The sequence below is a fragment of the Vombatus ursinus genome, unplaced genomic scaffold (genome assembly GCF_900497805.2).
Source record: "Vombatus ursinus unplaced genomic scaffold, bare-nosed wombat genome assembly UNPS02014768.1, whole genome shotgun sequence".
In the NCBI taxonomy this organism is placed as follows: Eukaryota; Metazoa; Chordata; class Mammalia; order Diprotodontia; family Vombatidae; genus Vombatus; species Vombatus ursinus.
In genome coordinates, this window is record NW_020954546.1 from 5834151 (window position 1) to 5845387 (window position 11237).

The 11237-nt window shown below is 46.1% G+C and overlaps 1 protein-coding gene across 1 annotated transcript; it reads left to right on the forward strand.

The window, feature by feature from the left end:
- Positions 1-730: 730 nt before the first annotated feature.
- On the forward strand, positions 731-5649 carry LOC114043032 (induced myeloid leukemia cell differentiation protein Mcl-1 homolog). Its single transcript, XM_027861863.1, has 4 exons — positions 731-1525; positions 1998-2245; positions 2484-2604; positions 4307-5649. Exons 1-3 carry the CDS (start codon positions 823-825, stop codon positions 2598-2600), a joined length of 1068 nt encoding a protein of 355 aa, XP_027717664.1. The 5' UTR covers positions 731-822; the 3' UTR covers positions 2601-2604; positions 4307-5649.
- The last annotated feature ends 5588 nt before the right edge of the window (positions 5650-11237 follow it).

Here is an 11237-nt window from a genome sequence, read left to right on the forward strand (position 1 = left end):
CTATTGAACTACTTAAGTCCAGATCTGATGCTGGATCGTTGCATGGAGATGGGTTTTCAAAAGCTATCCCAGCCTCGTGAAATCCAGAAAGGCCTCGGTCGAAGACATCTGGCCCCCAAGTATTAATTTCCTTTCAGTTGAGGCAATCTTCTTCCCAGGAGTGCAGGGGCTCTCGCCTAAGGTTTTAAAGCCTGGACCCACTCTCTGGATCATGAGCCCACTGAGGGACCCCGCGAGTCCTTCCACGTCTCCAGTCTCCGAATCCTCATCCGCATCCCCATCCACGACTAATCCAGACCCCGGACTTTGAAAGCCGCCTTGGCAGTGGGTAAGCTGAGGCCCAAGAGGGGAGAGGCCGGATCACGTGGCGGGTGGGCTCCAGACAGCGGGGGTGGGGGGTAGCCTGGGGACCTGTTTGCTGTCGGAAAAATCCCGTAAAATGAGCCAGAAAACAAAGACACCTCGGAATTTCTGTGGTAACCGATTACATAACCGGGCCCGACGTGCGGACAGCCAGGTTCCGACCCTCCTAATTCATGCCCCGCGACCGAGGCGGGGCTCAGAAGCGAGAGACCAATCTTCGCTCCTCCGAGCGCCTGGAGCCGCCTCCGACGTGCCCTGCGTGTCTGGCCTTCGCCGCGGGAACCCCGCCCCCTCGCGGCTCTCCTCCCCTTCCGCTCCCTCCCGCCACACGCTGACGCATTGGTGACGCTTGATATAACTGTGATCCGCAGACGCCGCTCCCACTCCTCACTTCCGCTTCCTCGGAGCGCGCGTCTCTGTGCTTCCCGGACTTTCCGACCGCAGCGGCAGCTGGTGAAGATGTTAGGCCCTTTTAAGAAGAACGCCGTCATCGGCCTCAACCTCTACTGTGGAGGGGCTAGCGCTCCTTCATCCGGCTCGCCCCTGCTGGTTCCTGGCAAAGGAACGACCGTGGAGAGTTCGGCGCCGCGGCGCGACGGCGGGGAAGTGGAAGCGGGGACGACGACGACGTCTGCGGCGGCGGCGGCGGCCGGGGAGTTAATTAGCGGAAGCGGTGGCGCGAGTCTCCCGGACCTGGTGCCGGGCGTCCGGGGGCCCCCGCGGACCGCGCTCATTGGCGCGGAGGTTCCCGACGTCACCGCCACCACACCGGGACCGTTGTTCTTCTCGCGGAGCTGCCGCTTCTCCTTGCCCGCCGCCGGGGCCGCGGACGCCGTCACGTCCCCCGAGGACGAGCTGGACGGCTACGAGCCCGAGCCCCCCGGGAAGCGGCCCGCCCGCCGGTCGCTGCTGGCCCTGCCCTTGGCCCGAGAGGGCGGGGACACCTCGAGCAGCGCCCACGGCTCGCTGCCCTCGACGCCGCCCTCCGTCGAGGAGGAGGAAGACGAGCTGTACGAGCAGTCCCTGGAGCTGATCACCTGGTACCTGCGCGAGCAGGCGGCCGGCACCAAGGACGCCAAGCCCCTGCGTAGCGGGAAGGCTCTGGAGACCCTGCGGCGCGTGGCGGACGGCGTCCAGCGCAACCACGAGACGGCTTTCCAAGGTGGGTGGCCTCGCTCGCTCCCACCCCCCGCCGGGGCCGAGGCCCACCTTTGTGCATGCGCAGCCGCTCTGTGCTCGCCGACATGGCGACTCTGCCGAGGAGTGCCCCGAACGGGTGGGAAGCCCATCGTGGGGGGAAGGATGGAGGGGTAGGCCTCGTATTGGGCCCAGACGGATTCTGGCCGAAGAAGGTCCCTGGGAAGTGGAGGGAGGCTGTCAATCAATAAGCATTTATTAAGCGCCTACTATGTGCCAGGCACTGTGCCAAGCCCTGGGGAGACAAAAAGAAGCCAAAGACAGCCCTTCCCCTCGAGGAGCTTAGAGAAAGATAAAAGTCCATCAATCAGTAAACATTCAGGAAGCACCTACTCTGTGCCAGGCACTGTGCTAAGTGCAGGGGATACAAAAGAAGACAGTGAGTGCTGTTAGAGGCAGAAGTGATGCAAGTCGGTGACCCTCCCTTTTTCTTTTAGGCATGCTTCGGAAGCTGGACATCAAGAATGAAGAGGATATTAAAGCTGTGTCTCGAGTGGTAACTTGTGTGTTCAGTGATGGAGTAACGAATTGGGGCCGGATTGTGACTCTCATTTCTTTTGGTGCCTTTGTGGCAAAGCACTTAAAGAGCATAAACCAGGAAAGTTGCATAGACCCACTAGCAGAAAGCCTAACAGATGTACTGGTCAAGACAAAAAGGGACTGGCTGATCAAGCAAAAGGGCTGGGTAAGTCTGAAGCCAAGGGTCACTGCAGAATTGGAGGAAAGGGAAGGGGAGGTGGGGATGGTAACTGCCCCCTTGCAGTCTCAGGCACTCTCCTAGGTGTAGAATGTTGATTTCTTAGATAGGAGCCTAACTGATGAGGCTCTTTCACTGTCATGTTCATCCTCTTGGCGAATCATGGTCTGAGCCAGTGAGAGTCCACTTCAAAATTTGTTTTTTGTTTTCCCTTTCTCTTTTCTAGGAGGGGTTTGTGGAATTCTTTCATGTAGAGGACCTAGAAGGTGGCATCAGAAATGTGCTGCTCGCCTTTGCCGGTGTTGCTGGAGTAGGAGCTGGTTTGGCATATCTAATAAGATAGCCTTGTAAGTGCAATAAATGACTTGTAACCAACTCCAGGCACCAAAACTGCACACTTCTGCTGTGAAATTAGAAGTATTTATGAAGCTGGACATCAAGCTACCCAGGCTAGAACATCCACGAATCCTTCTAGAGCACTGAGTACTAGCAGGAAAAGGAAGTGGTATTCTACCTCTTGGTAGAGGCAGAAGGGGACTTGGATAAGAATAAATACTAGTGGAAAATGCACCCTGCTTCCCAGAAGAACAGCCATCTGAAAGAAGCAAAATTGTCTGTCTCAGCAACAGGCAGATCTTGGGGGAAGACCAGGAAGAGATTTAGTGATAGGGTTGAGAGAACTTTCTTCTTTAACAAATAACAGTGATCCTTAGGCTTCCTAGTCATAGAACTGTTTGAGAAATCTCCCTTGAATTCAGTAGTTTTACAGGATTTAAAAAGCACTAACAATGCCATGGCCCTAAGTTCTCCCTTCCATGACTATGACCGGAATCTTCTTTTAAAGTATCACAGTGAAAGTGGTGTGGCTCGAGGTGGGAGGCAAATTCCAAGTGTACCCAGGTATACCTACCTGTTCTCTCAATCTCTCTTTTTTTTCTTTTTTTTGTTTTTGTTTTTTTGGCTTGGTGTTGAGTGAGTTTATTACTCTGGTGATACTTATGGATGAGTTACAATATATTAATTAACTGTTGTATAGACAAACTTTTTAGAACCTTCCCCCCCCAAAAAAAAAGAACAAAAAAAACCTTGTAAATGTGTTTATATCTGTAAAAATTTGTATATATTTTTACAGAAATTTATTTCCTTGAAATGATGTAAGGAGAGATTCTGTGTTTAGGGTTCTTTCTCATACCTTCTAAAATTTGTAATTTGTTTAGCCAGGTGATTTAGAACCCTACCTTGTCTTCTGTGTAACATTTCTGATCTTAACTAGTCAAATATTTTTGGTATTCAAAACCAACTTGTGATGTATTCAAAGGCTACACAGTTATGAATCAGTTTTTAAAACTACCTTTGTGTTATTTTCCTTGTGGATAGGGCTTATTCTTTAAATGGACCTGGGATGGGGGAGAAAAAGTGTAGTACATGAAAAGATTGAATCGTGCCGCTTAATAATTGAGCCAAAGTAATTTTTAGAACTTGCATTGTGGTTTGTTGTTTTGTTTTGTTTTTTAAACAAATAATGGCTTTCGTGATAATGCCATCGTGCACATACATTCAGTTTGAGTTCTCCATTTTTGAGTCGCTGCCATCTGACTCTTCATGTTACTAATACAGTTTAGTTTATGGGCATAGTTTTATTTTCCAAAACTTCCTCGCACTTTTCACTTAAATTTCTGTAGCAGATTTTGTATAGGACGTCATCCACATGAAGCAAACCTGACCTTGTTTGCTCTAATAAACTGCAAGTAAATGTAAAGAAAGATGAATCTAACCATGGTGCTATTATTAGGCTTGCTTGTCAAATACAGGCTAAGGCCTAGACTGTCAATAAAACAAATGTTTATATATTGTTAAGAATTTACTATGGCAATGATTCCCAGACTCTTGGACAAAGACACTCAGCTTTGGCCTCTGTCTGAATAGCAGACTTGCTTTCCATTTTTCTCCCAAATTACCCTTTCTTTTCAAACATTTGTTTCCTCTAGCTCCAGCCCTTCTATAATTAACTATGGGACCAATCCCTGTTACTCTTCCTTCTCTTTTCAGGATGTGGCCCTGTAGACTCATGTGACCTCAGATGGTCCCTGAAGCCCCCTCTCAAGTTGTGAACCTTCTTGTCTCCCAGTATTCAGTTGGATAGAGACAATGGACTTGGTGCCTATGTCTGTAGGGATGGGAAAGTCTTGGGCTAGTGCCCTTTTGCTAAAACTGTGTTTTGATTGATTTTTTTTTCTTTCAAAGTCCCTTTGCTGTTTGGGCTTTTCAGAGAAGGGGGAGAAGGTCTTGCTGTGTGGTTTCTTCTACAGGTGGCCTTTTGGGTGGGGGAGGGTGTGTCTCCAAAGTCCTTTAGATGGAGAATGGCTGAATCACTTTGTCACCTTTCTGGATTGTTTTTCACTGGGGGCACTGAAACCTTTTAAAGCGGTGAGTTGGGTTTGTATAGAAGTGTTAAACCTCACCGAGCTGCATAACAGTTACTGGCACATTTAAAAATAACTTGGTTGTGGAGTTGGCTTAATCTGAAAAATTGCCACATTGTTGCCATTGAATTAGACCTTTAGCCTGTGGACTTTGTGTAGCTAAAATCAGCATAAATCAAGTTTGACTAAGAATGTAAGGGAAGAATGGCCTGCCTGCTCATCTCTAAGCCATGAGGCCTAATGCTGGAGCTGTTTGCCTCCTAGTTGTGTTTCTCGTTCTTAATCATAATCCCACTTATTTATGTCATGCATATCAGAGGAACTAAAAGCACTTTATATAGTTTTTACAGCTTCAAAATCGTTATAAAAGGGGCAGGTTTGGAAATTCTACTTCCCCATTTTACAGCTGGGGAAATTAAGGCACAAAAAGGGTGACTCACCCAATAAACCAATAGTGGAGCTCGTCATAAAGATCTTGATTCCCAGATCATTATGAAGGGATTCTATTGGTAGAGTAAAACCTCACATCAGAGAATTGTCTGGTGTGGGGGGTGGGAAGAGTTAGGGTTTGGGGGGAGAGGGGGGGGGTGCTCCTGAGGAAGTGTAGGGAGAAGAAAAGAACCTCATTGCATTGCATTGCATTGCATTAAAGGACTGGCCACTCTTACATAATTGAGGCCAGTCCTGAGACGAAAAGGGAAGGGGGTGGTTGTGTAAAGGATGTTCGGAGGAACCCTATGTATCGTTTTCTTCTGCTTCACTCAGGGAAAGCTGTTGAAATCCCTGGTCTAGGCTTCCCTGCAAATCCTGTATCTGGGGAGTGTACACCTGCCTGATGTTCCTCTTGAAGAGGTGAGCCAGGGAGGGTTAGGACCAACGGCAAAATACATGGGTTATAAAATCTAGTTTGTTTTCTTAACTTCCTGTTTTTTCTGAGAAAAGAGTAATAAATCTTTTATTTAAATTCAAGGTGTGTGGGTCATTTCTGAGGTTCGACTTTGTACCCTGCCCCCTTTGCCTCCCTTCCCCTTAGAGAGGTCAGACAGCTGAGCAGATGAAAAGATTTTCATAGATCTCTCTTGTTCCCTCACACACACACCTGCTCATAATTTTTGTTTTCAGGTAATTACATTGTTAACCCAAGCCCTTACAATGTAGGAGTCTTTCAGGATACTTTTATATGTAGAAATACCCTTTGTTTCAGAGAACTGGATGTGGAGTCAGTCCCTAATCTCAAAGCCACGGCATGCTTCTTTTTACCCTTGTGACCTTGAGCAAAGTCCTTGGGCCCTGTTTTCACCATCTGTAAAATGAGAGACCTTTGGTTCCTTCTTGCACTTAAGTCTATAATCATATGATTGGTGTAAAATACAAGAATAACTAACACCGATATGGTTTAAGGTTTGCAATACTTAAACATTGTTATCGTTTGAGGAAAAAAGCAGAAGAGTATTGACTTGCCCAGTATCTGAGGCAGGGATTTTCATTGAGGTCTTTTTGACTCCAGGCCAGGGCTCCCTCTTACAAAGCTACCTAGCAGCTCTTGAAAGAGTAATAATGTTTCTCCTCTTTGCCAGTTGTATGGCGTTTGAGGTCGAGGAGGTAGAATTACTGAAGTTATGATTAGTGGCTAGGTTGTGATGAGATTGTAATGCTTTTCCCCCATTCTGCAAAGGGGGAGTAAAACTATTTGAGGTCCCTTCATTTTGCTTTTTAATTTTCTGCTACCTCAGTGCAATGACTGAATCACCATGGAAATGTGCAAATGCAGGTTTTGCATATTGGTTTTAAGCCCTGGGCATCAAAAAGTAATCATGCAAAAAAGGCTAGTCCAACTTCCCCCACCCAGGCAATTTTGTGTCAGAAATCAGATGAATGTTTTCCCTTCTGAAGCCCCTTCATTTCTCAGATCCCTGGCAGATGATCACAAAATACAGTTTTTACTGTTACCTCCTTGCAAAGAGCTGTTTTTGTTAAGCTCCAAAGGAAGGAAGGGGTGGAGGTGGAGAGGACAACACCTATGCCTTGGTCTAATTTGGGACCTGAACTATGCAATCTGACGCTGCAGTTGTTGCTCTGACAACGGGTCTTAACAGTCAACACCTAACAAATTCACAGAATTGAGCAAAAGCCTGATAAACTCAGTTACCCAAATCCTAGGAGCTTTTGTGGAGGAGATAACAATCACCACTACTCAAAAGCTTGCCTTCATCAGCCATTACCAGGCTTCACTCCCCCCACGTCCCCTTTTAGTTCCTTACGGCATTTCTTCTTTCAAAAATTTGACCATCAGGTAGGCCCCTCCCTATTCCCCTCATCAACTTTCTTTGGAGTATGATAAGTGGAAATAACAAGAATAAAAATTTCAAAAACTGTTAGAAGCAATGGCTCTCTGGGAGGAGAGAGGCAGGGGTTCAGGAGGAGATCAGGCAATGTAAGTACAAAGAAAAGATTTAATTTTTTTTTAAACTGCCCAAGTCATACGTGTGTGTGTCTGTGTGTGTATATTCATAAATTTTCCTCTGAATCCCCCTGCCTCTTTCTCCTCCCAGAGAGCCACTGCTTCATTACAAAGTTTTTAACTGTATTAAATTTTTTTATTCATGTAATCTCTATTACACACTTATACACACATACATAAACATTTCAGACTGGCCTGGGGGCCATCTGAAGTCATCTCCTGAGCTCAGAAGTGTTTTTATCTGCCTTCTGGACATCACCTAGGTGTCCTACTAGCATAGCAAACATGTCCTAAAATGATTTCTCTTTTCCCCAAAACCTGCTCTATCAAAGACACCGGAATTCTCCGCCTTTAAAACCCAGTGAGAGGCCAAGCCTTCGTTGGAAATGTCTGCTTCCCCACCACCATCCTGGCCCTTCCCAGAGCAGAATCTGCCTTTGTCAGCAGCTTCGTACATAACAGACATTAGACCATGTAGGTTGACACGTATCACTCCCTTCTTGGAGCCCAAGATTATCAGCTATGAGTCTCGGTGCTTATCTAGGTTGGTTTTTGGTGGTGCGTCGTCGTTGTGTTTTTCTGTATTGCTCAGTGATTATAGCTTGTGGATACACTCAGGACTTTGTCCTCAGAACACTCACTCTACAAAAGCCTCAGTTTCTTTGTTTGAAAAACCTCCAGCTTCAGCTTTCCTTAGCAACTCGATATTGTTACAGTATTACTTCTGACGGATCAGGATGTGGAGGGTGGGGGTTGGGAGTTGAAGGTTAAGGCAGTGTTTGCACACTGAGCTTCGCCTAACTACTGCCCCAGAAAAAGTTATATTGACGCACTTGTGATCACCAGTGAGTGGGCGGGGCTGCCGTGGAGAAGTCTCTGGGCAGAAACTTTGAGTGTTTGAACTCTTAATTCAGCATAGCAACAAAACAACAACAGCCAGAGCTTGGGTCAAAAAGAACACGAGAGGTCCCACCTCTTCCTTCTAGTCAAATTGGGAAAGTCCTGGGCTGAGTGTGTTTGGAACAGAAATCAAGTCAGATGCTTCAGTTGGGTCAAAAGAGACAGAAGTTATTTGGGATTTTAAGGATCCTGAAACAACTTAGAAGTCCTGCCTAAAAAGGGCAACAAAGTGCCTCAAATGAAGAAGACAAGGGTGAAAACTCCCATTTAAAGAACCTGCATGAGTACCAGTCCAGTGTTAAGGCATGGTGTGTCTGCATACTTACTAACTCCCATGGCCACTCATGTGAATGAGCTCTCCTGCCTTCCTGGTGGCTAACCTTAGACCTCCTTGGTGGGTGTGGTCCAAAAGGCTTCCCTATGAAACTCCACTGAGTGCAAGTCAGTGTTCTCTGACCCCCTCTTTGATAGGCAGGTAGAAGAGAAACACCCAACCTGCATGTGTGGATAGACACTGAAATGTTAAGGCCTAGCTGGTGTTTCCCAGCAGTCTGCACTTTACCCATAGTTTTGGTTTTTCTCTTTTTGTGCATAGCTGCCAACAGCTCTTGGGTACCTCACCCTGTTTTTTCCCCAGAGTCACGTTCCCCAGAGTCAGAACCCTCCTGCTTAGGAATGGCCTTCAATTCCACAAACAATTATGGGGGGAGGAGGACATTGCATTCTTTGGGGGGGAAATCCAGCCTTTTTAATTCACCTAGGGATACCTGGGAATAATATAGTTCCCACTTAGGGAATAGAGAAGAAAGAATTATCCATTTAGAGATAGTGTGATATGGTATAAAAATGTTAGACCTGGATTCAAATCTCATCACTCTGGCGCCTACAAATTGAGTGAGATGTGAGCAAGTCACTAAATCTCTGCAGGGAAGGATGGGAGGGAATAAATCTACTCTGTGCCAGGCACTGTGCCACAGACTTTATAAATTTTGATCTGATTGAAACAACTCTCTGAGCTCCAGGTGCCTCATCTGGAAAATGAAAGTAGTGCTGAATTATTGCACTGCTTACCCACTGAATATTGAAAGGTCCCCAGTCCACTGGGGGAATCTTCAGTGACACATTTATGGGAAGACCCAGTACCAGTGTCCTTGATAGCTACACTTTGAAGGGAATACATAGGGTTGGGATCATAGGTCCATGGAAGGGGTAAATAATTCCTGTGGTATTCACCTCACATGGTTGTTGTAAGGATAAAATGTAGGGCTTTGTAAACCTTAAATATGTAAATGTCATAGCTAGGTGGCACAGTGCCTGGAAAATAGCAGGTACTTTATTGATTGGGGGGTGTGGGTATGGGTTGTGTATACACATCATCCCCCTGATAGAAGGTAAGTTTTATAAGGGTAGGAACTAATTTTTGTCTTTGTACCCCCAGAACTGGGCAGCTGGGTGGCACAGTGGAAAGATCACTGGGCCTGTGGTCAGGAAGACCTGAGTCAAAGGTAGCCTCAGATATTTATTAGCTATGTGACCCTGGGCAAGTCACTTAACCCTATTTGCCTCAGTTTCCTCATTTGTCAAATGAGCCGGAGAAGGAAATAGCAAAGTGCTGTAGTATCTGCCAAGAAAACCCCAGACAGGGTCACAAAGAGTTGAACACAACAGAATAAAAATGTCAGCCATTATTGTCACTCCCCACCCTTTATTCCCTTAGCCTGTAAGTAAATCAGTGGAAGGATTTTCCTACAGGTCAGAGAACCGGAGGACAGATCTCCTCATTAATTTTTACCTTCATTGGAAACCTTAGAAATAATTGGAGTAGTTGGCTATCTACATGAGGGTATTTTAAGTGCCTGGGCTCTTCTGCCCCCTAAGATTACCTCCTTCACCCACTAAATGGGGTTGTTAGTGCTTTCTTCCTCTTCTCCCCTCATGATATTTTGTATTTACTTAATTGTATAAATACTGTATCCCACACACAATAAAAATGTAAGCTGGAGGGCTCAGATTGTTTCCCCTTTTTTGTCTTTAGATCCTTGGTGCTTCCATAGTAACCTAGCACACAGTAGGTATTTAATAAATATTTGTTGAATGATGCCTGAAATCCCTTCCCATGAATACTTTCTTCCTTCCTTGCCCTCAGTGTCTCTGCTGTCTGGGTCTTCCTCTTCTCAGTCTCTTTTGTTGAGTCATCATCCTGTACCTGCCCACTAAGTGGGGACATGCCCTGAGAGTCCTTCTTGAGTACTTTCTCTGCAGTCTCTGTGATCTCATCAACTCCTGTGGGATCAATTGGTATTGAGCAGATAACTCCCAAATCTATATATACATATCTCACATTAATTTTTGTCCTTACTCCAGTCCCACATTACCAACTGCATGTTCATCGCCTCCACCTGGATGCGCCATAGGCGTCTCAAACTCAACATGTCCCAAATGGAACTCAACATTTCTCCCTAAAACCAAGTTTCTACTTTTATTTTCCAATTTCTGTCCAGGGCACTGCCATCCTTCCAGTCTCTGCAACTTCAAGAGTCATCTTTGACACTTGCCCCTCTCTCACCCCCGTATACAATCAGTTACCAAGTCATATTGATTCTTCCTCCACACCTCACATCTGTTTCTCTAGTCACACAGGGACTCTGCCCCAGTTCAAGCGCTTATCACCCCGTACCTAGTATATTGCAATAACCCCTAACTGGTATCCCTGCTTTCAGTTTCTCCCTTCTCAAATCCACCCGCCATACAGTGGCCAACTGATATTCTTAAAATACAGATCTGACCATGTCACTCCCTACTCATAAAACTTCCTATTGCTTCTAAGGTAACATGTAATATCCTCAGCCTGGCATTTAAAGCCCTCCACAGTCTGATTGCCCTCCCCACACCCCGGCAAACTTTTCCAATCTTAATCGTAAGACTTAGTCCCCTTCATACTCCATTCCCATCAAACTAGCCTATTGGCTGTTACCTGCACATGATACTCTATCTTCTGCCTCCAATTCCAGTGTCTAGAAGGTACTCCCTCCTCACCCTTCTCAGAATCCCTAGATTCCTTCAGAGCCCAGCTTAAGTATCCCTTTCCTGATTCCACCAGTTACTGTTAGTATAACCTTCCTCTTTAAATTACTTTGTACTTACTGTCTCTTTACATGCTGTATCCTTTCCCCCTGCCTTGGTAGAATGTGAATTC

What these genes read in the sequence shown, in the direction of transcription:
- LOC114043032 (XM_027861863.1), top strand. Translation starts at nt 823, where the DNA reads ATGTTAGGCCCTTTTAAGAAGAACGCCGTCATCGGCCTCAACCTCTAC. An exon ending in CCACGAGACGGCTTTCCAAG is followed by an intron (nt 1,526 to 1,997) that starts GTGGGTGGCCTC and finishes TTTTTCTTTTAG; the next exon opens with GCATGCTTCGGAAGCTGGAC. An exon ending in TGATCAAGCAAAAGGGCTGG is followed by an intron (nt 2,246 to 2,483) that starts GTAAGTCTGAAG and finishes TCTCTTTTCTAG; the next exon opens with GAGGGGTTTGTGGAATTCTT.